This window comes from Talaromyces stipitatus, genomic scaffold (assembly GCF_000003125.1).
Source record: "Talaromyces stipitatus ATCC 10500 scf_1105507295555 genomic scaffold, whole genome shotgun sequence".
NCBI lineage: Eukaryota > Fungi > Ascomycota > Eurotiomycetes > Eurotiales > Trichocomaceae > Talaromyces > Talaromyces stipitatus.
In genome coordinates, this window is record NW_002990116.1 from 180596 (window position 1) to 206399 (window position 25804).

Below are 25804 nucleotides of genomic sequence, written 5' to 3' on the forward strand. Positions count from 1 at the left end.
ATGCAGTATGTATTTGCAGGTTATTTTTATAACCAGTCCCAAGGTTTTTGTGACCATATCTCTAGTACCCAGGTAAGTTCACTGCTTCACTGTATATGAATAAACACTCAATGCCTTCCTGTAGATATTCGCAAAATTTCCACTAATTCACAGAGAGAATGAATGTCCAATAAGACCAGCATATAAGTGTTGTTTGTTTTCACTACTATTTTGTCTCGATAAAAGCGCCTACTCAATCTAAGTGAAGTGTTGTATTAAGATCAATATAGGAGAGCACCTTAGACTATTAGGCACCACAAGTGATCCAAGTGTGACTTTTAGTAGGTTTGGTGATGGTTCCAAGATGAAATTTACCCGTCGCAGCGCCTTACCCGTCGGCGGTGCGGGTCGGCTCCGGCTCAACAGAATCAATTTTTACATATCATGTACAAATTGACCCAAATTGAGCTTCAAAAGCACCATCAAAATGCCATCGATTCGTACAAAAAAACAGGAAGTTGATATAAAAATAGCAGCATAGGAATTGGCAGCAAGATAAATTCAAGACCATCAAAGTTGCTGCGCGAGCCCATGCGACTCTATATACGACTCTTTACGACAGTGTCAAGGGCCGCGCATCCAAATCTACACGCAAAGCAACGAACCGCTTATTTACAGAGTATCAGGAACACGCATTAAAGGCATGGTCAGCTTAACTTGACGACATAGGGTCACTCCTACGACAGAGCTCTTGAAAACGCAGGCCAATCCTACTATGCAATATGACGCCCATTGTATATATGTAGAAAATCAAACTTTTTCTTTTGGGGGACAATACTGTTAAAAATAAAGGTTAGTCAGGAGTCGACATTACCTTATTACACAGAAGAAGTGCGCTGTGAACTATCTAGGTAGCCGACTTGAGTCTGTGTATGAACAGCTGTACGTACTTCCAGGTTTGACAGAGTTTAGTCGTTCACCTGGGCAATGTTAGGTAACTCGACTTCACCGGGAAATTTCTGTACTATTCCAACTTCGCAAAGCCCTCTACCATAGTTCAGGTATACGGATATGCTCATATGTATTGGTAGTATCGGTTTATTTCTACATTATTCCATGGATTCCTACGCAATGCACCTGAAGTTCTGTTTCCTAGTAATTATGAGCAATATCGGGTCTCAATTACGGTAGTTCGTTTTCGGTTTGAGGGATCTCATAGATTCGCACTACCTTATGTACAATGTGGCTAGTTTCTAAGGTCATAGCGGTGGCTCGACCACTTCCTATTCAGTGTTCCATGAATTGTATCGCTACAAAGGAAATGCATTGATCGAATAGCGACGTCTACTCTATTACATCGGTGATTGTTATATTTATTGTGTCGGTATCTCGGAAGATGATACTTCTTAGGCTGTGTGGCTGGCTGAGACGCGGAATTGCTGCATGGTTATGCTAGGATGTGAAAATTACTACTAACTTACGCGATCCATTTATTCCTCTTTTCTTTAATCTTTCATAGAGATACTGCGCAATCTTGATTAGATGCTGATCCCTGCCATAGCACCTATTATGTGGCCAGAAGCTCTGAATCAGTGGATTCCGAATACATCGTATATCACGTCTTACGGAGTTCATGCAAGCTAGTTTATATTATTTAATCATATTGCGAATCAGTAGCCATAGGTCCCAGTATTATACATTTATCTGCAAGCACGAAAGTTTGTAAAGAATACCGCACCAAAATTGTAAGGTAGATCATCTAGGGAAGAGATGCATACATAAAGTCATGATAATAGTTCTTCGTGATATCGTGCTATGGATGACCTTTGACACGTTAGGTAGTTACATTTATATCTTCATACTCCAAGAGGAACTCCACAACAATAGCTTCTCAACTAACCACACATTTATGACTGGAGACAATAGCTGAGCTACCTCACGATTATCGGGGACTCTAATGTATGAGAAACCATAGGGGGGATATGATAATAATAATGCAGCTATCCCTGCTAGTAATACTCCGTAATAGCTAGTCATGATCGAGATGTTTCCGTAAGACAAACTAAAACAGCGTCATTCGCTGCTTATACGTGCCCCAAAAAATGGTCTCAATTATATGCATGCACTCCACAGACTAACCAGTTATCAATCGCCCATTGGTTCATCCATAGTCCTGACTCTTTGCTCAGTCTTTGTAGTCCCCGCCTTGAGATGCATCATACTCGACAATTGTATGACGAGAACTCGCACTCGAAAGGAAAACAGCAATGACGACTTGAAATGTGATCCCCTTAAGAATGATCTACTCTGATCGTCTAGATGATGTATTCATCTAGCAGCCCCACGATGTCCTAGTACACTGTATATCCAGAGCTCGAAAGTTCGATTGGCGGAATCTAGGCGAGCTTCGTATCGTGTTAGATCTACTTACCGAATCCGTAGGTGGAAATATTACTGGTCATATTCACTAACACCTCTTTGGTACGGTGGGATCCTCGGTTGTAACAATGATTTTAGCGAAGGATGTCCCGGTTTCATTCTCAACTGGGCTGCTATATTGAGACTTGACAATGTTGACAGATGTGGCTAGCTTCGGAAAGTTCTCCTTCTCCACTGCTAGCCAGCTATCGCCGGCGCCAGCTGTACTTACAGCGCCTTGGAGCATTAGCTCACGCCTCACGGGACATCTAAGGCAATGCAATTATGTGCAACCCGTAACGAACCCCGCTTCTAAATTCTTTCTACAGAGTTCAAGTTCAGTTATTTCTGGCATACTACGAAGTTCCTCAAGTTATTATGTAATTCCTTCGGAGCGTGACGGACCAAATTGACGAACGGAGAGTAGTAAAAATACTATTTCTAACGCGGGGGTTTCTGTAGATAATCAGGATCGAATTAACAAATCGTCAGCTGCAAATAGTACCCATCGTTCATGGAATGCAAGGTTTGAGAAGCAGATCATTTAGGGCAATCAGCGATTCAGCGGGTATTGGCCAGCAAGTGACAAGACGCAGAGGAGAGATGTGGACCAACCAGGCCAAATTCTGCACTAAGGTACGTAGCACTAGTCGCCCTTTGACGCCAGCCAGACTCACCCAGGTCGTATAAGAGATGGTAGTTCGGGGCTTTTCAGGGTTCCCGCCGGGCCGCTGGCCCACTTAGCCTGAGCTGATTTTGAGCCCGTGGTCATCGCCACAGATCATTGCCAGACCAGACCTCCACGTCTTCCTTCCAGACTACTTACGCATTATTGATGAGAGAACCATTACCCTTGCCGTGCTTGCAGAATTTCTAAGGTGACCTACAACCGATCAATAATCACAGTCAGAAATATTCAACCGAGTCGGCGCGCACATGGCCCTTTTTTTTGCCAAGCCATGGGTCAAACCGAGTCCAGCAAACATTTTCGGACAGGCTCCAACTACTTGCATGGTGACGCACCCCAGGCTATTGAGAGAGACATTTCAATACCGATCCTCTTTGAATCGTGGAGTATGTATGCCATAGTTTGCCCCACTGTTCCACAAAACCTGATGTAGACATAGCTTCGCCATGTTCTGATCCTAATTTGAGAGCAGAGCAGACCACCACCTGCCCGTGCAACATTCTGTACTGATCCGGAAATTAGTGGAGTAGTACAAGCTGCACCTTTATATACGGCTTTTTTTTCCGGTTGGCTCAATTGGTTTCGTCCGCATGTTTTACAAGTGAACCTCGCAGGCGAGACTCGCCAAATGGCTCGAGCTATGGCCACAAGAAGTCGAACTCATGTGTGGTTCAGGCAGCCATATACTGCTTTCAGGTGCCTTGGACTCATTGTATCGTTACACTGTATTGACACCCTGCGGCGGACTGGATTGTTAAGAGCTTCGGTGGGTGTGACGGCTAGAGCGGCTTAGCTGAGAGAGCTTTCTTCTCCACTTGCGAGAGCATCCACGAGCTATCCACGATTTTTGGCTGCTAAGTCAAGCAGTTCAGGACGTTCATTTGAAACTAAGTTCAGACCATCTTGCTGCAAGGTGTGCGCCACATGATTCTGCTCAACATTTGCAGTTCATACCGCACAATGGATCAGCAACCAATCATGTCAACTTCGTGCATGACAAACTGCAAGACGAGACGGGAATCATTGTTGATCAATTTATTTTACTCAATTTATGACGAGTGAACGTTGATCCTATCGGCTCATGCTACCTGGGCTTGTACGCTATGCCGTAAGATTCTCATTCATGTGAACAGGGATCTTGAAAACAATAGCTGGTAGTCCGGCCCATTGATCGTCCTTCTTGCAAGGGAAGCTTGAACTCGGAGTAGCCGGATCAATTTCTGCATTTCAAAACTATTCCAGGTTCCACTGTTTCTAAATTCATCGACAGCTTGGAGAGGTGCAACCGCGTCTGACACTAATGTCATCAAACGGATCTTCCACAAACCAAAACGCATTCCCATAAAAAGGTCACCAGAGCCCTCTTTCCTTTCCTTTCTGCAATTTCTTTTGTATAGAAGCTATTGAATGTTTTGTATCAAGTGCTTCAAGTGCTGCATCAGAAAAACCGAGAGTGATACCCCTCCTCCCCCAAAATTGGTTATACAGCGCAACCAATCGGTGGGAGACAACCGATTGAAATATCGCACTGAGGAGAACACCACTGAACTTCCCAGGAATACTGTGCAACCAGAAGCTACCCTATCTGTTATCCCTAGCCCACCAATCCATCCTCGGCCAACAACAAACATGGCACCTTCTCTACAAGTAGAGTCACCATCACATCCTCTGTCTCCTGGGCTTGGGGGACACTGGAGACGAATCTCTGGCGGCATTCTTGATTTTGATAGTGTCTCCAATGGCGCTGCGCGTTCTGTTGTCTCGCGACGAGTCTCTAGAAAGACGGCCGCCGGTGGAGAGTCCTCAACCATCTCCAACGTGGTTTACTCCCTAAAACGACGAAGTGGTGATGAACTGGGCGGGACAACATCTTCAAAACTGATGAACGCAAATCATGCTACGCTCCTAGACTGGATCCGTCATCAGCGCATGAGCAAGATTCCACCAGAGGGAAGTAGCTATGACAAGGTCTTGGCATGGGCCCAATTATTTGTTGAACGTTTGCACTCTTTTGATCTTGCTATTGAACACTTTGCGGGAGATAGCTATTTAGCGGCACAGCTGGCATACGGCTATTGTGCAATCTTGCTAGAGGTTTGTCTTAGAAGCTCCCCTCTCGCTTCCACTTACAATACAATGTCTCGAAACTGATGCCAATTTAACAGCTGGGTGAAGAAAATTCTTCAGCACTTAGGATTTCATTTGGCTTCTTCTACAGCATATCGATGGTCCTAGTCAATCTCCTCGAACGCACTGAGCTGTTCGCCGTGTCCCAAGAGATTAAAGAACAGCTCGTTCTGGCATTGACGGACTTGGTTACATTGGTGGCCAGTGTGTCCACTTACTTTCACAAAGCTCTTCGTGGGCTGACGAAACCAATAATCTCCGTTAATATATACGGCACTTTCTCGGGGCAGATAGAAAGTTTCCGCAGCCGTTGTGACAAGATCTCGGAGGCAATGTGGAAACATCAACTCTTGAAGGATGACTTAGATGGAGAACGAGGTAAGCTTAGGCGAATATCAATACACGTTATTGTAACTAGGAGCGTTCTGATATCCTTCCTTGTAGTTTCCGAAGTCAAATCTATCAGACAATGGTTGGCCCCAGAGGACCGTGTCCTTGCGAACGTCGCCGAAAATACGTCGCATCTTGCCCACGATCGCGAGGAATTGACATGCCTTTGGTTGAGTCCTTACTTGACCCGTTTCCTTAAGAGCGAGCAACTCAAAGGCCTCTCCATCACAGGCGCATCAGGCTCCGGAAAGACAGTTTTGGCTTCGGTTATTGTCGATCATTTACAACATCCTATTGGTGGCGTAACATACAACACTCTGTTCATTCCAATTAGTAAGAGAAATGCCATGCCACATATTACTCAGTTCTGTAAACAATACTAACTAGGTATGATTCCGTTAGATGCCCGTGTTCCGGTCGAGACAGAACCCCAGGCTGTGGTGAAGTCGATTCTTCGCCAGTTATTTGAGAAACGAATCGGCAATACTCACCTATTTCAGGTTCTTTCTGATGCGTACGATCGCAGCAAAAAAGTTACCGTCATCGACGACTATGAAAAGATTCTTTGGGATGCCCTAGACACTTCCCTCGGTACTCCTCTTCGTGGCTCTAAACCTCTTGTTCTTGTCGTTGACGGTCTTGATGAAGCATCAGGCTCAGAGTCGATCTTGCTTCAAAGGCTCCAAGCCGCTACCAAGAAGACAAATAATCTGAAACTCGTCGTTTTGGGGTCTCAAAAGTTTGAGGCATCAAATGTACTCACCAACATACACATAACCTCGGACTTGATTTTTGATGATATTGCGGCTGTGATACGGAACGGTTTCGAAACATATCCAGTATATACCACTCTTCCAGAAACAGATCAGGAAATCCTGATCGAGAGAATTACGCAGGCTGCCAATGGTTCCTTTCTCTGGGCTAAGCTTACCGCCAAGCTCGCTCGCAGCGCAGATTCTGCTGGCTCCCTTCAAAAGTTCGTCAATTCCATAGTCACTTCGAAGCTGACTATTACGGACTTGGTTACACAGTTTCTGCAGTCACCAGATCTCACGGATGAAGCTAAGCTCATGGTGATCTGGCTAGCGACGGCACAGCGCCCTTTATCTCAGAGCGAACTGTCCACCCTGCTTTCTATTCAGATTGACAAGGCCACAGTTACGGACCGAAAATTTGACGTGCTAAAGCTCCTAAAACCTGTCAACTCTTTGGTATGCGTCGAAGATGGTTACGTTTACCTTCGACATGGTCAGGTTCGATCGGCTGTCATTGATGTCTTCTCGAAGGGAAAGCTTGTTCCTACCGTGAAAGATAGACATGCAGACCTGTTGCGAAGACTTTTTGTCTATTCGCGATTTGCAATTACTGAAGACCACGAACCTTCCTTGACCTCCTTTGATCGCTTCGAGAAATCCAAGCTTCTTGACAAATATGTACTTCTTGATTTTTCCTTGCGATACTGGTTTACACATCTCTGCCAGACGACTACCTTTACTACAGATGGCGAAGCTGGCGCAGCAAAGGAGTTTGGTAAATTATTCCCGACAAGTACAACATTCTACCTATTGCAACAAACCGTCTGGGAACACAGACCAATTCCAACTCTTCTATCATGGTACACGACAGTTACCAAACTTACTCGGAATGTCCTTACCCCCAATCACCTGGCCACACTACAGTCAATCCTTACACTTGCCCTGTTCTACCGTCAGATTGGCCGCTATCCAGAATCTGGCCAGTTGTTCTACGAGGCGATCTCTATCAGTCGTACCGTCCTCAACTCGCAACACATTATTACCACGCAACTTGCGAGTCTCTTCCTTGAAGTGACGGCCGAGAAGGTCACAGAGACCAGGACCGACATCATGACTAAGAGGGAGGAGATCCTTCGTCTACTGGTGGAGGCTTACAAAACCCATTACGGAGCAACCTCTGAGATCGTGATTTCAACGCTGACCCAATTGGCTGAACACTACCAACTCATAAAAGAAGATTCCAAGGCAAGAGAAATTTACCTCTCACTTCGGTCGGCTACCATACAACAATATGGTGCCGATTCTCAGGAAGCTCGAGACATTGGTGGCAGCCTGCATGTGCATCTGACTGGCCATACTTCGCAGATCGAGACAGACACACAGACCACGCTCCTCCTAGATGTTGAGGAAAGAGATGAGCTACTCGAGTCAGAGACCCAGAATTTCTGGGCCCTCTTGAAGAAAGCCGAGCAATATTCATCCGAAAGCCAATTTCAGTTGGCAGAGAAGACATTTGTTCAGATATGGCAGCAAGCAAGCAAGGAATGTCGCATGCACTATTCTTCTGAGTGGGAAGAAAAGAAATTCAAGGCTGTTTTGGCGTACTCCAAATTCTTGAAAGCGCAAAAAAGAGAGTACGAGGCGTCTTCTCTACTGACCACAACGTGGCAAGAGTATGAACAGACCAGCGTCGCGACTGAGACATCTATCTCTTATATAGCCGAGATTGCGAAAGTAATGAAGAGCGTTGGCTTATCGAGTCTTGCGCTCTCCGTCTATAAGCGCGTCTCGCAGTTCTACGAAAGCACCAGCCGAACCCAAACGTCAGCATATAAAGAGATCCAAGAAAGTATCCATATCACCTCGCAGGAGGTGCTAAAGGTGGTCTCTACGTCCTCTTCAGTCGTGTCTGAAACCACCCTTGAAGAGATTGTCTACGAAGCGTCATCTTCTATCACTACAGTTGATCAAACTTCGATCACTGCTACATCAACCCTCTTCGAAATGTACATTTCGCAGCATCGTTGGCACGACGGTACGCGTTTAATCAAACGAGTTTTGCAGGGAATCTGGCCTACCCTGTTTGCTCCGTCGCTGCAAGATGTTACTCTGCCTGGCAAGCACGTTGAGCATTGCATTGAGCTTGCGGAGCGGTTGAGTCAATGCTATCACGCCCGTCGTCGTATCGGAAAGGAAGAAGATATTCGTGCCAGAATCTATCGCGCAGTTCGATCCGACCGTCAAGTCGGAGATAAACTTCTTGATCGCGTCACCACAGAACTTCTCCGCTTGTTTGAACGTACTTCCCAGACAGACAAGGTAATCACCCTTCGTCAAGAACTACTCGGCGACTATCTTGGAAAGTACGGCCTTCACCATTCAATTGTGATTACCAATCTTTGGGCTCTAGCGGAGTTGACACGTCCACGTCCGATTTTTGTCGATTACTACCGCCAGATCATTACCGCGATCAATAAAGACTCTGACATCTGCCTACCGGATGCCTTTGAGCCTCTCGTAATTGTTGCTACAGAGTTGTGGACTCAAGGACGTTATTCTGATGCGGTATCCTATTATCAAATTCTTTACAAAACTTTCTTGCAGCAGCCCAAGTTGAACCCCAAATTTGAGGACCAAGAATTTGTTAAATCCTTTTTCACGCGGTATACTCACTCTCTTCGAGCTCTACAGACTGAATTCGCTGTAATCCACAAGATTACAGTCGACTATCAAGCTAGGGTCAAAGCTATTTTTGGTGCTACGGCGTCAATTACCATCCAAGCATCCTTGACATTGGCCAAAATCTGCCAGGAATCAAAGCGATTTGAAATCGAGGCTATTCATCTGTATGAAGAGTTATTGAAAATCAAGTCGGACGAAATTGACTATCAAGAGATTACTGCCACTCTGGATGCTATCTACGAAGAACAAACTGCCATTGTGACATCAACTCAATCTGAGTCAGTCTCTTCTGCCCAAATTGAACGCGCAGCCTCCGTTCTCAAGCGTCGCATAACTACTGTGCGTAAGACACATGGTTGGGCCCATGAGGAGTCTCTCTCCAAGATGCAAGAGATGATTTCGTTCTACTCTAAGCGTAATGAGACGGAGACTGTCGTTAAGGAGTTGAAGGAGGCCACAGTGCAAATTCTCACGACAGAAACCTCATCTACCAGACTCATTGCCAGTGCATCTACCATTGCAACGAGTTACATTGCATCAAATCAGATTCAAAAGGCGACCGAGCTATCTCACGAAGTATACCGGCAAATTGTTATGAAAGATAGTACTAATGCAAAGTCTGTCAGCTTCGATCTCACATCCAAAGACCGGCAGAGCCTCGTGTTCTTGGCCCAGTTTGAATATAGCTTGCGCCAAAACTCGTCATTGACCTTGAATGAGATCTTTTCGTCTTTGACAACAGAGTATATCTACTTTGAGGAGTACAGAAGCCAATTGAGATCAACAAGTACCACTCTGCAAAGTTTAACATTCAATGCTGCACGACTCCACGCATTCCTGCTCTCCAGGGAACGTCACTCAATTGCCACGCGAGTCTACGAAGATTTTCTCAATTACTTCTTGGGGACCGAGGGTAAACGGATCAAGTTGACCGAAATTTCTCAAGCTAGGATTTTTACACTCACCCTGCTGAACTACTTCAGCGTTCACAGCACTAAGAATTTCCTACGTTCTATCGGCATAGCGAGCTATGAACATACACAACAGTTGATTACGGATAAAAGATATGATGCCGCTGCTGATCTCGCCCTTGCAGCTTTCCGTTACATTTCTGCGCATGAGGAATATCGCAGCACGTCAATTCTGAAATTTGTTTTTCAACTTGGTCTGGCTGTTGCTGGGCGTAACACTGTTCCGGCATCTGACGAAGGTGCTCGTTCGAAGTTATTGAAGGTTTCATCTGTGATCCTGCAAGAAGCCTTTAAAGTTGTCAAAGAACTAAAGATCAACTTGACACGACTTAGCCTGGGCCATTTGAACAATCTCATTGCTCTTCTCGGGGAACAACAAGACTACCGGTCCCTATCCTGGCTTCTGACGCTACTGTGGAACAGTCGCGACGCTCAACGGTCGTGGCCGCCATCTGTTACATTTGCTCTTGGACGTCGGTTTATTCTTGTGCGCTACCTTGTGGGAGAGGTAACAGGTGCACTTCGCCTTGCGGAAGACATTGTTTACAATTGTCGCCGCGTCCATGGACCTCGTCATCCTAGCACACTCGAGATGTCGGTTCTCCTATCTCAACTGTACACTAGCGTTGCACAACGCTATCAAAATCAAAAGTCCGGTCAAGAAATTGCTCATCGCTACTACAAGAAATCTGCAGCAGTACACGAAAACATTCTCCGCGTCTTCAGCGATCCTTCCTTTGCGGAACTCGAGGGTGGTGATATGAGTATGAGCATGGACGGATCTACCTATTCAATGGAGTTTGGTAATGTTGCAAGTAGTAGCTGGACAGAGGGCCAACACGTCCGTCAACATCTAGCGCTGTTGAAACTCGCCATTGAACGTTTGGGTGACTGGCCAAAGGATTACAGCGAGTTTGAGCGCCTCAATGCGGACATCTTCCGCGAATTTAAAGAAGATCTTAATGGTGTGGAAGGTGTAGAGAAATGGGCACCGAAGAAGTTTGGGTCTGGAAAGGCTGAGCGGAACGATGACCTTTTGGACACTAACATCAAGAGTTGGGAGATTGTTGACGCATCGGTTCTCAATGGAGCGCATGCCGAGGAGGAAGAGGAACTCTAAATTGCTCACCTACTCACCTTCATTCTTTGCTTTTTATTTTTGCTCCTCCCTTAATTATTTTCTGCTTTTGTTTACTTTCCTTGCAACTCTTAGTATGCCTAACAAGAATGTCGTATCGTCTATATTCATCTTTACGTACGTCCTTCTGTCATGTCATTTCATTGTCTAGAATCCTAGCCAGCATATGATTTATTAGCAGTTGATACTGCTATATTGTATTTCATAATACCAATTGACTATGAAATCTATCTCAGCAATCAATATGTCCCACATCCTACCCTGGCATCGACCATGTTATGCTTAAAGAGTCTCTGTTAATCATACTTACTCCCCACATTGATAGAGATCGGGACGTTAATGATCTATACCTAAATACCACGTTAGATCCCTCCCTGGCTTGTCAGTGCATGCCTGTGTTGACATCTCTCCATGAAGACCTCGGTAGTTTGATACACTACTCGAAGTCAAAATCGTAACACTTCGCGAATATCCTTTCCGGAAACGGAATTTATTCGAATTAAATTAGAGATCCGCATAACATTATCAACGATTGATCGGATACATTCAAAAGCCGCAAATCCCATAACTGACGATTACCCATACTAAACTAATTTGGAATATTCTCTCCCATTGGTTAGGGGAGGAAACCGCAAATTGCTATGCGCCATTCTACCCGATTGACATAATCGATGGGGTGAAATCCGGCCTTTGCTATTGCCAGAACCCGGTTGATCTTATCTCCGTCAGGGTATACATGTGTTGAGAATAACTGAAGGGGCAACGACGCAGCATAAATACTACCTGTCACCGGGTTTGTAGACGATGAATTCCAGATATAACTACGAGACCCATCTACGAAGATACATCTAACTACATACATCACTCTTCTGACTCAGATTACTGTACATCATTTGAATCATTATATTGTTACGCGTGCAGATAACCATGTCGGACGAAGTTGTCCATCAGCGCCTAAACCTTCCCCTCACGATCACGCCAGAGAAATGTTCTGGTGGTACTTATATAGTCACTGGAGCAAACACCGGTCTAGGTTTGGAAGCAGCGAAGCATCTAGTGGCAGTCGGTGCTGCAAAGGTCATTCTCGCTGTCCGTAACATAGCGGCAGGTGAGGCAGCTAAGGATCGAATCATCAAGGAAACTGGAAAGCTGGGTACTGCCGAAGTGTGGGCTCTGGATCTCACGAGCTATGAATCCGTAAAGACTTTTGCAAGTAAAGCTATCGAGGAGCTTGACCGGATCGATGCAGTCATTGAGAATGCGGCGGTTGCCTCAGCCCATGGTAGGGCTGAGGGCCATTTGCTATCGATGACGGTCAACGTGTATAGTACACTTCTGTTAGGAGTGTTACTGTTGCCGAAGTTAGAAGAGAATGCGCAGCGCTATGGAATCACTCCTCATTTGACGATCGTCACTAGCGGTGCAAGCTTTGACACTCATTCCAAATGGAATGAGATCAAGGACGATCCGCTGGCGAAGATGGATAATGAGAGTATTGGACTGCTCTTGTGGGTATCAGCCATTCCGTTGAGACTTCACGTGGTGTTTTGCAGATCCGAATTTGCTGACTCAATATTGTATAGATACCCAATTAGCAAGCTTATAGGGATTTTTGCCATTCGCAAACTGGCCAGTCTGCTCCCCGTCTCGAAAACCGGAGTAGTCCTTAACCTGGTCAACCCTGGTCTGTGCAAAACCGAGTTGTCTCGAAATGCACCGCCCGCTTTTCAGCAGCAGCTGTCAGAAATGCATGCTAGATTTGGTCGTACTGCAGAGGATGGTAGTCGTACTCTCCTACATGGCGCAGTTGCAGGGAAGGAAAGCCATGGAGTCTATCTGAACGATTGTGAGCCTGCCGAGTAAGTAGTGAAAGCGCACAGACTCATCCGAGACTATTACTCACTGTGCATCTTCTTCTAGTCACAAGTTGCCATCGTGGATAACCGATGAAGAGGGAAATAGAACCCAGGACTTGCTTTGGGGTGCTCTTGCTAGAGAACTGGAAGTGATTTCTCCAGGATGTATCCACAGTATCATATAAGCCTAGGAGGATTCGTTCCTCTCGTGTCGCCCGAAGTTGGATAGATGTCGTGATCACGCAATTATTGTTTTGACACAGAATGCCAGATAGCCATTTTTTTTGACCCTCGCTTCAAATTGATCTTCTTCTGTCAACACATGAGGAGTTGGCTGGCTCCGTATGTACTACTTACACGAGATGTAAGTTAGGAGACGCCGATGATTTTTCGACAAAGGGTGATTCATAGTATGTGGATGCTTTTAGCCAGAGACTTTGACTTGAGCTATTGTAAAGAGAATTGACCCAGGGAAGTTTGACAAGTGCTTTCGAGACTCCGTTCCAACTGTAAAGACCGAGTTTTTGAGCCGTTGTCGCTACCATTGGTGCGAGCCACTCTTGGTCATTAGGACCAAGTATGGTGGCATTCCCAAGAAATAGGAGCCACAATAGAACCGATAGATGGACTTGAAAGTCGAACGTGAGTAGCACTCGAAGCAGTTCGGACATGAATGGCATATCTGGAATCTTCCTATCGAGCCTATTCATAAATGTTGTAACGAACATGGCAAGGCCCAGATGAATGGAGTTTTCCAGTCTACTGAGTTGGTATGATTGACTGAGTGGGCTTATTGAGATCACTTGATATCCAAGAAGAATTATATTAGCATTGAAAAAATAGAGATTGACCTTCAGCGCTTTCGTCTCAGCTGCATCATTGAGCTGCCTGGAAAGGGACATTGCTTCAACGAGGGCATTGTGAAGATCAATACTCAAATTCATTGAAAATCCCAGTAAAGAAGAGTCCACAGTGCATCTTAGATGATGGAGAGGGCAGACTCCGGAACCGAAAATGATCGCACGGCTCGCAAGGACATGGTTGACGTTGAAGATAGTTGCAGTGCCCATATATAATGCGAAGTCAAGGTCAACCCTTTCGATTGTGGGTTAGCACCAACTACGAGGCAGATAATTGTATGGATAACTTACCTGAATGCTTTTTGCATTATTATTGGCATCTCTTTTTGTACCTCTAGTACACCGCCTCGTACATTTATCAACCTTAGTAGCCCGTTTAGATGTATAAGCCCTTGATAGTGTTGGCTTTGATGACGCTCGTATTGAGCTAACATCAAAATAGTGGCAATCGTGGACAGCGGAACAACATTGTCGGACAGTTTCTTGTTCACCAATCTGAAGGTCTGACATAGGTGGTGAATTGCGTCTCTAGAAGGACTTGACTGTTGAGTGAGACAATCTATAGCCGTCGAACTGAGAGCAATGGCGCCGTGGAAGTCTGGATCGTGTCGAGATTTGTCAGGGGCAAATATCTGGCTCCAACGATTCTTGCCGAGGTCTTACATGCTTCGTCTAAAAACATCAGTCTGGCCAACATTGGGCCGGCACTATGACTGCATTCGAACACGTCATTTAGCTCAGACGCATGACGCGGAGTCATCATAAACGAAATAGCTATTGGGAATGAGTATTGAAAGTATATAAAGGTCAAAGTGGTCCCCCACTTACAGCAGATGGATTGAGGGTCTTACCTCTCTTGGCAAGGGATCTGGAAGCCAAGTTTGGTTGGCTCGAAGTAAAGAAATAGCACACATCATCCCCTATTGGCCGCTCAATTGGCAAGACTGTCTCCTCGGACGATGATTCACTCTGAGTCAGCTCTGAATGTATTTGTGCGCTGGGAAAAGCAACAGGATGTGTCAACTGTTCTTTTAAGGCTTTGATTCTGGATGGACGGACAACTGTCTTGCCAGCATTCTTCCCTGTAGCAACAAGACTGCGAATTCGTTTCCTGGTCCTCGGATCAATTTTGCTATTATTGTCAATGAATTCGAATGTCATCTTAGACTATTCTTTATGCCACAGCCGTAAAATACTCGTTTCAGGGCGCCGAGAGTAGTAGGGTCGGTCAGCAATGTTGTTAACTTAGTTATGTTAATTGCGGAAAAAATCGAATAAGCAGAGATGGTCCCACACGGCACTCTGCGGCCTCCCATTGGCTGCACTACTGTCGCGGAGATAACGGTGTTAGCGGACGACATCACCCTACGAGACCCGTGAGAAGATATCCTGTCGCGTGTATCAATCATGAGCAGATGATCGTTTGGTGTATCTCGGCTGGACAAAATGCGCGACTTGGTCAAGAAACGTTCGGGCTGATTTCACCGTTAAATCCGCCATTCATTATCGGATGCTGGGCACAACTACAGCTTTTTTGAGAAACCAAAGAAGAACCCATCAAAAGCCCGAAAAACTTCGTGTCTTTCTTGTATTTTGATCTTTCTTCCAGCCTGTTCGAAAAATGGAAGACGAAATCTCATGTGAATATTCGATGTCATTGCCGCCCCAGTCGGAGATAACTTACACCTCCCATAATACCTGTAGGAGCAGAGTGTAGCAGTTACCGCTTAAGGCCGGCAAGTCAAATATATAACCAGGCAATCAAATACCCGGATAGGCACGAACATCATCTATAAGAGCAGTTCGGTGTGAGTATTGCTAAATATCTTTATACATTCACCATTTTTGCAATTGTGGCAAATCAAACTGTCTTACAATATTTGCCAAAAACAATGCCGAGGATCCTAATATTAGGCGCCACTGGCTACATAGGCAGACGGGTTGCTAGTCGACTTATCGAAAGTGGTAAGCATTCCGTCTACGGCATAGTAAGAACCCAAGAGAAAGCACTTCAGCTTCAGAAAGAAGAGATCATACCAGTGCTGTGCGCCGATCCTGTCAGCAATCCAGAGCCTTATCTTGCAACGGTGCGATCGAGCTCCATAGACATTGTGATTGATGTATCTGGAGCCAATAAGCAATCGCATGCATTTCTAAATGATTTGAAGCGACTTGGTCAGGAACGCATCGAGTCATATCGCAAGAGAGGGATTGCGAATGGACCGAAGTTGGGTTTCATTTACTGCTCCGGAACTTGGGTTCACGGCTCCTCCAATAGGCCCGTTACAGACTTAGATTTAGTTGGTCCTGACTCAATGACTGCCCCTCAAGAGCTCGTTGCTTGGCGAGTCAAGCTTGAGGATGAGGTCATTGCTTCAAATGACATACTAGATGCCATGGTACTTAGGCCGGCCTTAATATATGGGCGCGAATCAACAATATGGTCTCCATTCTTTACGCCTGTCCTCGAAGCAGCAAGGAACAAGATCGAAAGCCCTATTGAAATCCCTCTCGAAGCTCAGTCCAAACCTGGATTGGTTCACATTGACGATGTTGCGACAGCATTCCAAAACGCCGTTGAGAAACTACCGATAATAGCTGGGGCAAATGTATATCCAGTCTTTGATCTTGTGACGAGTCAGGAAAGTATGCGTGAAGTTTTTGATGCAGTGGGTGCATGTTTTGGCTATGCCGGAGTCATCCAACTGAAGGGTCATGGAGATGACCTTTTTGCGAAAGCTATGAGCACTACCTTTCGTGGTACATCAGCACGCGCAGAATTGCTCCTTGGATGGCGACCAAGACGACGAGGTGGTTTTGTCAAGGACATGGATATTTACTGCATGGCATTTGCAGCAGGTATATAGCGTTGTCTCATAGGTCTTGGTAGCAAGACTTTATAGTGAGAGACAGCAGCTCGCGATAGTCGCATCCATCCATTCAGACGCAACAAAGAAGATACTATGATGGATTTATGTTCTCCCATCAACTTGGTGTAATTTCAGCGCGTTTCAACATTTCTGCTTTACAACTTTGTGATCTTGATGTTGCATCCGGCGTGCTTGATCCGTCTTACATTTGGAATGCGGTATTGGTTGCTTATGGACCTAGGACTATGAATCAAAATTTCTTTGAATACTACGATCGGGAAATTGCAGACATTAGCCATGGCATTCCGTACTGGTAGTCACATCTATCCAATGGCTACGTCTTAGAGAAAAATCGGAAATTGTTTACTCCTTTGGGATCTTTGAGATAGTCATTTGCAATATTCACTATAGATTCTAGACACCCATCTATACTCTCCCGAATCAACTAATCAAATATTCGGAAATGACTGAACGAACAGGGAAAGCTGTCAAGCAATCATTGCAAGAGGCTGAGTACTCTATGAATATTGAGACTGCCAGAAAAATGTTAATGGCTACTCATGGCCACGGTCGTTCAGATTGAAATTTCTTTCTGGTTTTTCTCCTAGTTACTAGCCTCCACGAGTTGGCTCCTCTTGCTTCGCTTGAGAGACCAAGATAGAAGGTTAGATCAAGTAAAACCAGGTACAGAGCGCTTCAGCCAAATGGATGTATTGCTGTGACCTTTGCCACAGAAAAGGGCTATCAACCTCGTGATAAAAAAAGTTCCTATAGGGGTATGGGCCAAAAATAAAACATTGCAGCTGATCGGCCTGTATCAGAAAATGGCCATTTTGGATTCGATGCTAGCTCTAGCTAGAGGACCGTTCACACTGCTCTAGGTCTGTCTCCCGCGGAGAGCCAGGTGACTTTGGCAATTTCACGGAAAGGATTGGATGATTATAAAATACATGGATGATTCAATTATAAGTTTTGGCTTGCACAAAAACCCGTGTCTTGAAGGCTTGGGTTTTACGAATTTTCTCATTCCCTATCTACAACCTCTGTAAAGGAAGTTGACTTCCAACTAGTTACAAGAAACCAGGTACATGATTCTTTGGAGGACAAATAACATCAAAGGGTGATATTTCTCCCTCTTTGATCCCATTTGTCGATTCCAAGTCTCGAAGTAACAAACATCAATCTTACTCGAGGCGAAGAGAGCCCGTGAAAGGATGATAGTCCGCTTCCGTTTCCCATTGAGCTTCATAGAGCGACTCATCCATCTGTGATGCATCCATTCCCGATATGACCTCGCTAAGAAAGAATGGAGAGATTAGCTTTTCTGAGTCGATGTCAGATTAGTTATGTACTTACCTGTCTGTAGCAAGAACCTCAAACCCCGGAATACAGTCAATGAGAGCATATATTATGTAACTTCCAATAAAACTCCAGGAGAACCCAATGATCGCTTCAAGGCTTTGGATTCCGAGCTGTTTCCAGTTCCCATCAAACACAGCACCACCAGAAATGAATGTAGCTCCGTCATAGGCTGCGACCTCTTTTTGTGCAAAAAGCCCGGTCATCAAAGTCCCGACAAATCCGCCGATGCAATGTGTTGCAAAAGTATCTCCGTTGTCCACCCAGCGCCACCTAGCAGCTTGTTTGGTAAACTTGATGCGAAGAGCCTGTCTGCATACCACCGCACCGAACACCCCAAAGAAAAATGCGCTGCTCATGCCAATAAAACCGGCACTCGGGGTGATAAGCACAAGCCCTGAAATTGCACCCATAAAGGTACTATCGAGACTCCAGACCCCAGACTCCCAATAGGTTATGAATGCCCACGTCATAGCACCTGCAGCGGCGCAGATGTTAGTAACACAGGCAGCCATCACACTCTTGAAGTTGAGCGAGAGGGTGGTTCCAGCATCAAACGCCAGCCACGAATTCCAGATAGTGATCAAGGCAAGAACCTGTGACATGCTATTGTGTGGTCTGTGCAGCTTTAGGTGTTGGGGTGTGCGACATGCAGACTTCCTAGAGCGGAACAGTGGATAGGACAGATAGACGCTGAGAGCAGTTGCGCTTGCACCGCTGCATATGTGGACAGGTGTTCCGCCAGCGAAATCAAGCACTCCCAGGTTGCCTAGGAATCCATTCTCAGACCAGACCATGTGAGCAAGAGGCTCGTAAACGAAAGTGCTCCATAACTATTGAAGATGAAAGAGTCAATGAGGGCGTGACAATCATGATGATATTCATAGAATCTGACAGGCATAGCAATGACAAGGATAAGAGTAGTGACATACGAAACAGAATGGAAAAAGAGGGAGCAGTCTTCCACGCTCACATGCTCCGCCCACCGCAATCGCGCAGACGGTTGCACAGAAGATTAATTGAAATTCCGAAAAGAGTATCTCGGGTATTGTGCCTACTGGTTGCGCAAGAACACCGCGATGGAATGCCTTTTCGAATCCCCCAATAATTGAGTTTCCCTCGCCGTATGCTAGTGAGTAACCGATAATCCACCACTGAACGGTGCACATAATAACGGCAATCAAGCCGGGATAGAAGGAGGCTAGGCCGCTACGGCGAGTCGAATAGCCCGAGTACCCCAGGCCAACAGCTGGAATAATGGGCCAGCAGAACACGCAACAGACGAGAATGAAGACCGTATCGATCTTGGAGCAAGCCTCCCATGCGTCCACCACGGAGCCCATCTTGGATACTACGCTATGTATCACAGTTGAGATCGTCGGTGCTCTGAATTTCTTTATTCTCCGACTTTACTGATCTCGACGTAGCAGAGGCCTTGTCTTCTCTCACCAGCAGTCTTCGAGTTCAGTGGTAGACTGCCGAAGACCTTTGTGACACAAGGTAACGCGACCGGCCCGTAAAATGGCATGCAGCCACTTATTTGAGCAGCCTTTGCTTTAAGGCGGCCTAAATGGCAAGTAGGTGCTTGATTTTCGCTCTTCTAGCGATTGAAGTAGCTGAGATAGGAATTGAGGTGCGAAATAAGTGATGGAGCGATTGAAGAAGAGCAGAATTCGGGCAGGGAATAGAGATTGAGGGTTTCAATTAATCCTTTCAGTGTCTTGAACGGGAAAGAAAAGAATGAAGAAAAGTAATAAGACAAACAAAGCAATGTCCTGCGCCCTACGAACGCCTCGCGGCATGTATAAGGTAGTGTGAGGGCTTATCATGGCCTATCGACCTGCCCAATATGGTAGTTAGAACGGCAAGGATAGAGGGCAAGATACTTCCACATTATCATTTGAGTGGGCAGCCTTTTCGTTCTTCTGCGCAGGTATCTTGGCCTCAGATATTATCGCCAGTTCCCCAAACCAGTAGAGATGTCTCTGCATCAACTGTCGTATATCTGAAGCAAACAATTTGCACTGGGTGAAGAGAACCCATTTTTAACTACTAAAGGCGTTCATTGGCCAGATATACCAGTTATGTGGAACCCGGTATCTATATTAGGTTAGACTGTTCCTATCCTAATGAAGTGATTGGTTGAATATACATATGGACGGTTCTATGAGCCAATGGTATGTCGACCTGATTCGGCATAGTTGGCCAATCAGAAACGTTGAGTATAGTATTGAGTCGTGACTCATGCGTCGAATAGAAAGAGACAGCAGGTATATAAAAACATCAAATCAGTACCAAAGTCATATCGGGTAAAATAATAGACTGCACAGCCGAAGTCTCTGACTCACAGTATGTATCTTCGTACAGTTCATGCAGAGGGAAACCTCGCCATTCTCCAGGAATTCGTCAAACAGAACCCTTTGGGAATTCTTAACACTGCCCTCAAGTCCACGGTTTACCCGTTCATTCAATCTAGTCATATTCCGTTTGTGTTCAATGTTGATACAAGTGCAACGGGGCACGAAGACAACCAGCAGGGTTATGGGGTTCTACGAGGTCATATCGCCAAACAAAATCCGCAGGCAAAGGTCTTAATCGAAACGCTGGCTGCTACACAGACTGAGCTTGGGGATGAAACTATCAGAGAACTTCCAGAAGACGTGCTGGTGCTATTCAATGGACCTCATCATCACTACGTGACGCCCAAATTCTACGTTGAAACTAAACCCACCACGGGTAAGGTTGTGCCAACATGGAATTATTCTGCCGTTCAAGTCTACGGTAAAGTAAGCGTTTATTGCGACTCCAAATCAGAAGAGACATCCTCGTTTTTACAACGACAGGTGGAGGACTTGAGTAGACAAGCAGAAACATCCATTATGGGATACACGGGGGGAGGCAATCTTTCCCCCTGGGAGGTTTCTGACGCGCCTGTGTCTTATATTGACATCCTCAAGAAGAATATTATTGGAATTGAAATCCGAATTCATCGAATGGAAGGAAAATTCAAGTTGAGTCAAGAAATGGGTAAAGGAGACAGAGAAGGTGTCATTCAGGGATTCGACAATTTGAACAGTGACGTTGGAAGGAACATGGCGGAGATGGTGAAGGACCGTGGGAATAAGAAGGACGAGGGAGCTTGAGATAGCTTTAAATTACTTTCATTCAATCTCATGTTTAGCTGACACGATAATTACCAGATGCTATGGCCCATATACAGGATTCGTATTGTATATAGTACTCTACATTCAGCTTATGCATTGCTACAACCTTGAAAGCTTTTCAATCTGATTATAAAAAGTCCGAAAAGTCTGTAAAGCCGCCCGGTATATAATGAAATGTTTAAAACAGGCATATTTGTTATAGAATAGTTTTTCAACGTAAGCAGCATCTCATACAGTTCTCACTAGGAGGTAATGAGCGAATCCCTAGGTAACTTTGGGACTTATTTGGATATTGAGTCACTGAGGCCATAGGGAGGTTGCATCAGCGGATGCTCATTAAACCCACTAGAGCTGATAACTTGGCCTGGTTTGGGCAGTACCTACATATGTACCCACCTAAATAGGTAGGTAGGCAGAGACATGATATTTGCCCATGCCGGTGGTGTAGATATTAACTAAGTAGCTTTGAGATGCCAGAGGGGCGTATATAAATGTATTTTTAATTGGCGCACAACGCACCCGTGGATGTCACTATGCCTACACCTACCTGGGTGGTATACACCCTAGTCAACTAGATGAATATATTTATAAGGAAGTATATATAAAAAACTTGATATTAATGATATTAGGTACTTATAAAAGATATCATAGATACCTAAGTGACAATACGACCTTTCGGTCCTGGAAAGAATGAGTTTTGAGTTTAACTGTAAGCTTCAGGAGCAACCTTGGAGGTGACCATGACTTGAAGTCATTCAAGGGTATATGCATTGATCTAATTTGTGAAGTCGATGGACTTCCGAGGAATTGGAGCGTAAGTATAAATTACAATTAGAATTGCACACACTCCTCTATCCCTCGCGAGTACTCGGGTTTGCTAGCTTCATCGACTATCAAGATTTTTGTGGCATCGAGTACATCGGGAACTCATTTTTTCAATTTTTCACGCTTGTAAGCTCCGGAGAATATCTAGTCGTAGAGATATCCTCCAATTCAAGTATCTGAGGTGTTGTGCTTGCATGTTCACCTCATCCCGTACCATCCACTTTAGGAAGGAGATACCTAATGCGGTAAATATCAATTCTTGCCTGATTAGGAAGTAAGTACCTACGTTGATACTATAGCCATTTACCATGCAAGAAGGTGCATGAATGAATCTCTGTGGTTATTGTTTTGTAACATGTCAATGCAGCATTCCCACTTACAAATCGCCGAAATTATGACAATCAAGGAAACTGAAGAATTAGAGCACCATCATGTAATGAACAACAGCCTAGACATCGAGTACCTAATTATGAAAGATTTTATTTTGGCAAATTACACAGGTACAGCTGTTGGATTATGCCCCATTACACATGAGCATATGTGTCAATGACACTTTTTTGTGACTTATCCAATGATAACAATGCTTACTACAGGATTCTCAACTCAATAAGTCAGTATTTCCAAGACTATTTGCAAGTATATGAGATAATACTAGCATCAAGGGTTAATATAAATGTTATTGACTGCATGCTTGTGCATGGTTCTGTGGGTTACTTACATTCAACTGCTATCGACTGAATACCCTAAATAGATCATGTATAAGGTAGGATCATCACCGGGTTGACAAGGACCTTTGCCGTCATTACCCAAAAAACATGATAGAATTACTCTGTTTTCTTCCATAGTCACATGTTAGAGTTCAGTGATATGATTGGGAAGTGATACACCTGCACTAGCAGATAAGAAGTCACTATCTGAGTGGTACAGATACATAGCATATCCGGCCGAATCCTCATGTTTGTGAATCCATGCATCAGAATCATGCAAGCCCGAAGTAGTCGAGATAAAAACAGGTACTCCTTCCTTATAGGTAATTTCCTACTCAGTCAAACCACAGGAACTAGTTCCAGCTTACTGAACCACTGTCATGCATTGATCCTATAGCTAGCATAGTAATGATCGCCAAGTACTATACTGTAATAGCTATAAAAGCCGACGGAGTTTTGGTATTCTCCCTGCTGCATTTTCAATCGTCAGATGTTCTTCTACCTTTGATTGGTGTGGGCATAAAAGGTGGCTTGGTCCGTCGTTGCTTAGTTTTTCTTATACTGAGACCAACGTTGAACCCCGGTAGTGCTGAATGCAACATTATAATCTATCGGCTGAATACCCGTGGCTAAATCTTAATAGGTAAGTGCTGCTAAACTATTATATCGGAACTGAGGGGGACCGTGAATAAAATGTATCTACTATGTTCACACAAAGAGAATCTCTCACCATATGAGGCTAAATGCCATCCGTAAAGGAGCAGTGCGTATGAGCAGATGTATGAATATCATACAGAGATCAAGAAGCCAATTCTCTTAACGTATATATTCCTGGTCTTTTAGACTCCTTCAAATGATATACCAAACCCCTCACATCAGCCTTTGATAGGTTCTTATAATTGGTGGGTTCGACGATTTGTGATATCAGCGCCAAGACTAAAATCAGTCAAGTCATGCGCTTCGATAGATGCCTTCAGTGTACAACCTCACCCACAATCGCCTATAACACTTTCTTTCTAAAAAACACCTTCCTAAGAGAGACTTCATGTACTTCATTGCGGGGATGCCGGCCTAGATCGTGGAGCCATGTACTAGCTACATGTTTTCAGGTACCTCGACTCCCGGGTCTCACTCAATACTGAGGAAAAGAGATGACGACGCCAATGTAACTACTAGATGTCTCTTTTCTTAGTCTGTTTTCCACCCCACCTCCGGTTATCTTTTTACTCGAAACCACTGATGCATACAAACAACACCATGAAAATTCCAAAGAGCTTCCAACAAAGATATACTCCATTTCCTATGTTATGTTAACTAATACTTGACATAAGAGATTAGAGTGATTGCTATGTACCGGAAAGACGCTCAGCTAAATTATGAATGATTGCGTTACGATTGAAAGGGGTTCAGGAATGGTGGAGCATAGATAAGCACGATATACGTCTTAAATGATCGATAGGCAATCGGCAAAGGCTTATTTATTTGAGTCATCTGCAGGAACTCTATATTAGTAGCTGTCTAGTTATCTTGAAGAGCTGATAGACATTATGGAGCAGGCTCTATCAGGATAAAAGTTCAGCAGCACCCTCTAAGAATGGCGAACATTATGGGACGTTGGGCGACTAGCAACAAGGAATGTCCCGTTCGTGCATGTTATCTTTGCAATGTGGTATAGTCAGCGCCGTAATGGCTTCATTATCCATGTTCATATCTCATTCGGGAAGGTGATTGGCGGTCCCAATTGTGAAACATATGTACTCTGAATAAATCATCCACAGGTAGTCAAACAGGCACTTGTAGTCGAAAGTATATAGGGTAAAAAAGTATAAAAGGAATGACATTCCCTCTGGCCTAAAACCAGAAATAACTACAACAAAAAGGCAGAAGTATCAAGATCACCAACTCATTGCACACCATATCATAATAACATTATATTTACCATGAAGTCTATCGTTCTCTCTCTCCTTATTCTTGCTGGCCTTACAGCCGCTGCTCCTCTTACTGAGAAGCGTTTGGCTCGCCGTGCCGCTGGCACTCGGCGCTCAAGCCCACCATATGTTCCCAACTCCTATGGCGTGGAACAGTTGAACATTACAAACTCTAAGAATGTTGAGTACAGCGAGAACTGGGCCGGAGCTGTTCTTATCGGGACCGGCTACACCGCAGTGACCGCCGAATTCACTGTCCCTACCCCTACGGCTCCGGGTGGTGGCAACACCGAGTACTGTGCATCTGCTTGGGTCGGTCTTGACGGAGACACTTGCGACAGCTCAATTCTTCAGACTGGTGTCGACTTCTGCGTACAGGGCGGTGATGTGAGCTATGATGCTTGGTATGAATGGTACCCCGACTATGCCTACGACTTCAGTGGCATCAGCATCTCTGCTGGAGATGTTATGAAGATCACGGTCACTGCCACTAGTACCTCTTCCGGTTCCGCAGTTGTTGAAAATGTTAGCACTGGTAGAACAGTCACCCATAGCTTTTCTGGTGAATCCGACAGACTCTGCGAGTACAATGCTGAGTGGATCGTGGAGGACTTTGAGGAAGGGGACTCATTGGTTCCCTTCGCTAATTTTGGCACTGTTACCTTCACTAATGCTGTCGCTACACACAACGGTGCTGGTGTTGGAACCAGTGGTGCCACTATAATAGATATTGAGCAAGACAGCGGTGTCCTTACCTCCGTTTCTGCTTCCGGTAACACCGTCACCGTCAAGTACGTTTGAAAACATGGTTTTCAAATGGTCGAATCGCACGTCAAGTTGTGACTCCCATTACAAAATGAGACTTTTTCAGAACTACTATTATCGAATTTATACAGTATGAAGCATACTAATACTGATATACATGACGACGGTGGAGGATAGGGATTCAATATAATGACTTCTGAGGCATGCAAATTGTAGCTCTGTAATTCTAATCCCAAGTAATTTGGCTGGGTATTTTATTCGTTCCCCAGGGACTCTTAGGGTTATTAGATCCCAAGTACAGACAGATAAGATAAGATCGAGG

General features: G+C 44.9%; 7 protein-coding genes across 7 annotated transcripts; 5 read left to right on the forward strand and 2 right to left on the reverse strand.

Moving 5' to 3' along the window:
- Window positions 1-4714: 4714 nt before the first annotated feature.
- Window positions 4715-11488, forward strand: TSTA_111770 (NACHT domain protein; the record flags this gene model as incomplete). The annotated part of the gene is made up of 4 exons (XM_002481288.1): window positions 4715-5179; window positions 5251-5590; window positions 5657-5935; window positions 6005-11488. 4 exons carry the CDS (start codon window positions 4715-4717, stop codon window positions 11128-11130), a joined length of 6210 nt encoding a protein of 2069 aa, XP_002481333.1. The 3' UTR covers window positions 11131-11488.
- Window positions 11489-11760: 272 nt separating this feature from the next.
- On the forward strand, window positions 11761-13189 carry TSTA_111780 (short-chain dehydrogenase/reductase family protein, putative; the record flags this gene model as incomplete). The annotated part of the gene is made up of 2 exons (XM_002481289.1): window positions 11761-13007; window positions 13069-13189. Exons 1-2 carry the CDS (start codon window positions 12076-12078, stop codon window positions 13187-13189), a joined length of 1053 nt encoding a protein of 350 aa, XP_002481334.1. The 5' UTR covers window positions 11761-12075.
- Window positions 13190-13357: 168 nt separating this feature from the next.
- Window positions 13358-15025, reverse strand: TSTA_111790 (uncharacterized protein; the record flags this gene model as incomplete). Its single annotated transcript, XM_002481290.1, has 3 exons — window positions 13358-14099; window positions 14156-14423; window positions 14716-15025. The coding sequence occupies 3 exons, from the start codon at window positions 15023-15025 to the stop codon at window positions 13358-13360; spliced, it is 1320 nt and encodes a 439-aa protein (XP_002481335.1).
- Window positions 15026-15756: 731 nt separating this feature from the next.
- Window positions 15757-16731, forward strand: TSTA_111800 (uncharacterized protein; the record flags this gene model as incomplete). Its single annotated transcript, XM_002481291.1, has 2 exons — window positions 15757-15829; window positions 15854-16731. The coding sequence occupies 2 exons, from the start codon at window positions 15757-15759 to the stop codon at window positions 16729-16731; spliced, it is 951 nt and encodes a 316-aa protein (XP_002481336.1).
- A 1099-nt stretch (window positions 16732-17830) lies between these two features.
- On the reverse strand, window positions 17831-19436 carry TSTA_111810 (ammonium transporter, putative; the record flags this gene model as incomplete). The annotated part of the gene is made up of 3 exons (XM_002481292.1): window positions 17831-18030; window positions 18091-18926; window positions 19026-19436. The coding sequence occupies 3 exons, from the start codon at window positions 19434-19436 to the stop codon at window positions 17919-17921; spliced, it is 1359 nt and encodes a 452-aa protein (XP_002481337.1). The 3' UTR covers window positions 17831-17918.
- A 1008-nt stretch (window positions 19437-20444) lies between these two features.
- On the forward strand, window positions 20445-21236 carry TSTA_111820 (transcriptional regulator, putative; the record flags this gene model as incomplete). The annotated part of the gene is made up of 2 exons (XM_002481293.1): window positions 20445-20879; window positions 20937-21236. The coding sequence occupies 2 exons, from the start codon at window positions 20445-20447 to the stop codon at window positions 21234-21236; spliced, it is 735 nt and encodes a 244-aa protein (XP_002481338.1).
- Window positions 21237-24658: 3422 nt separating this feature from the next.
- Window positions 24659-25659, forward strand: TSTA_111830 (aspergillopepsin, putative; the record flags this gene model as incomplete). Its single annotated transcript, XM_002481294.1, has 2 exons — window positions 24659-25508; window positions 25614-25659. The coding sequence occupies exons 1-2, from the start codon at window positions 24730-24732 to the stop codon at window positions 25657-25659; spliced, it is 825 nt and encodes a 274-aa protein (XP_002481339.1). The 5' UTR covers window positions 24659-24729.
- Window positions 25660-25804: the final 145 nt, after the last annotated feature.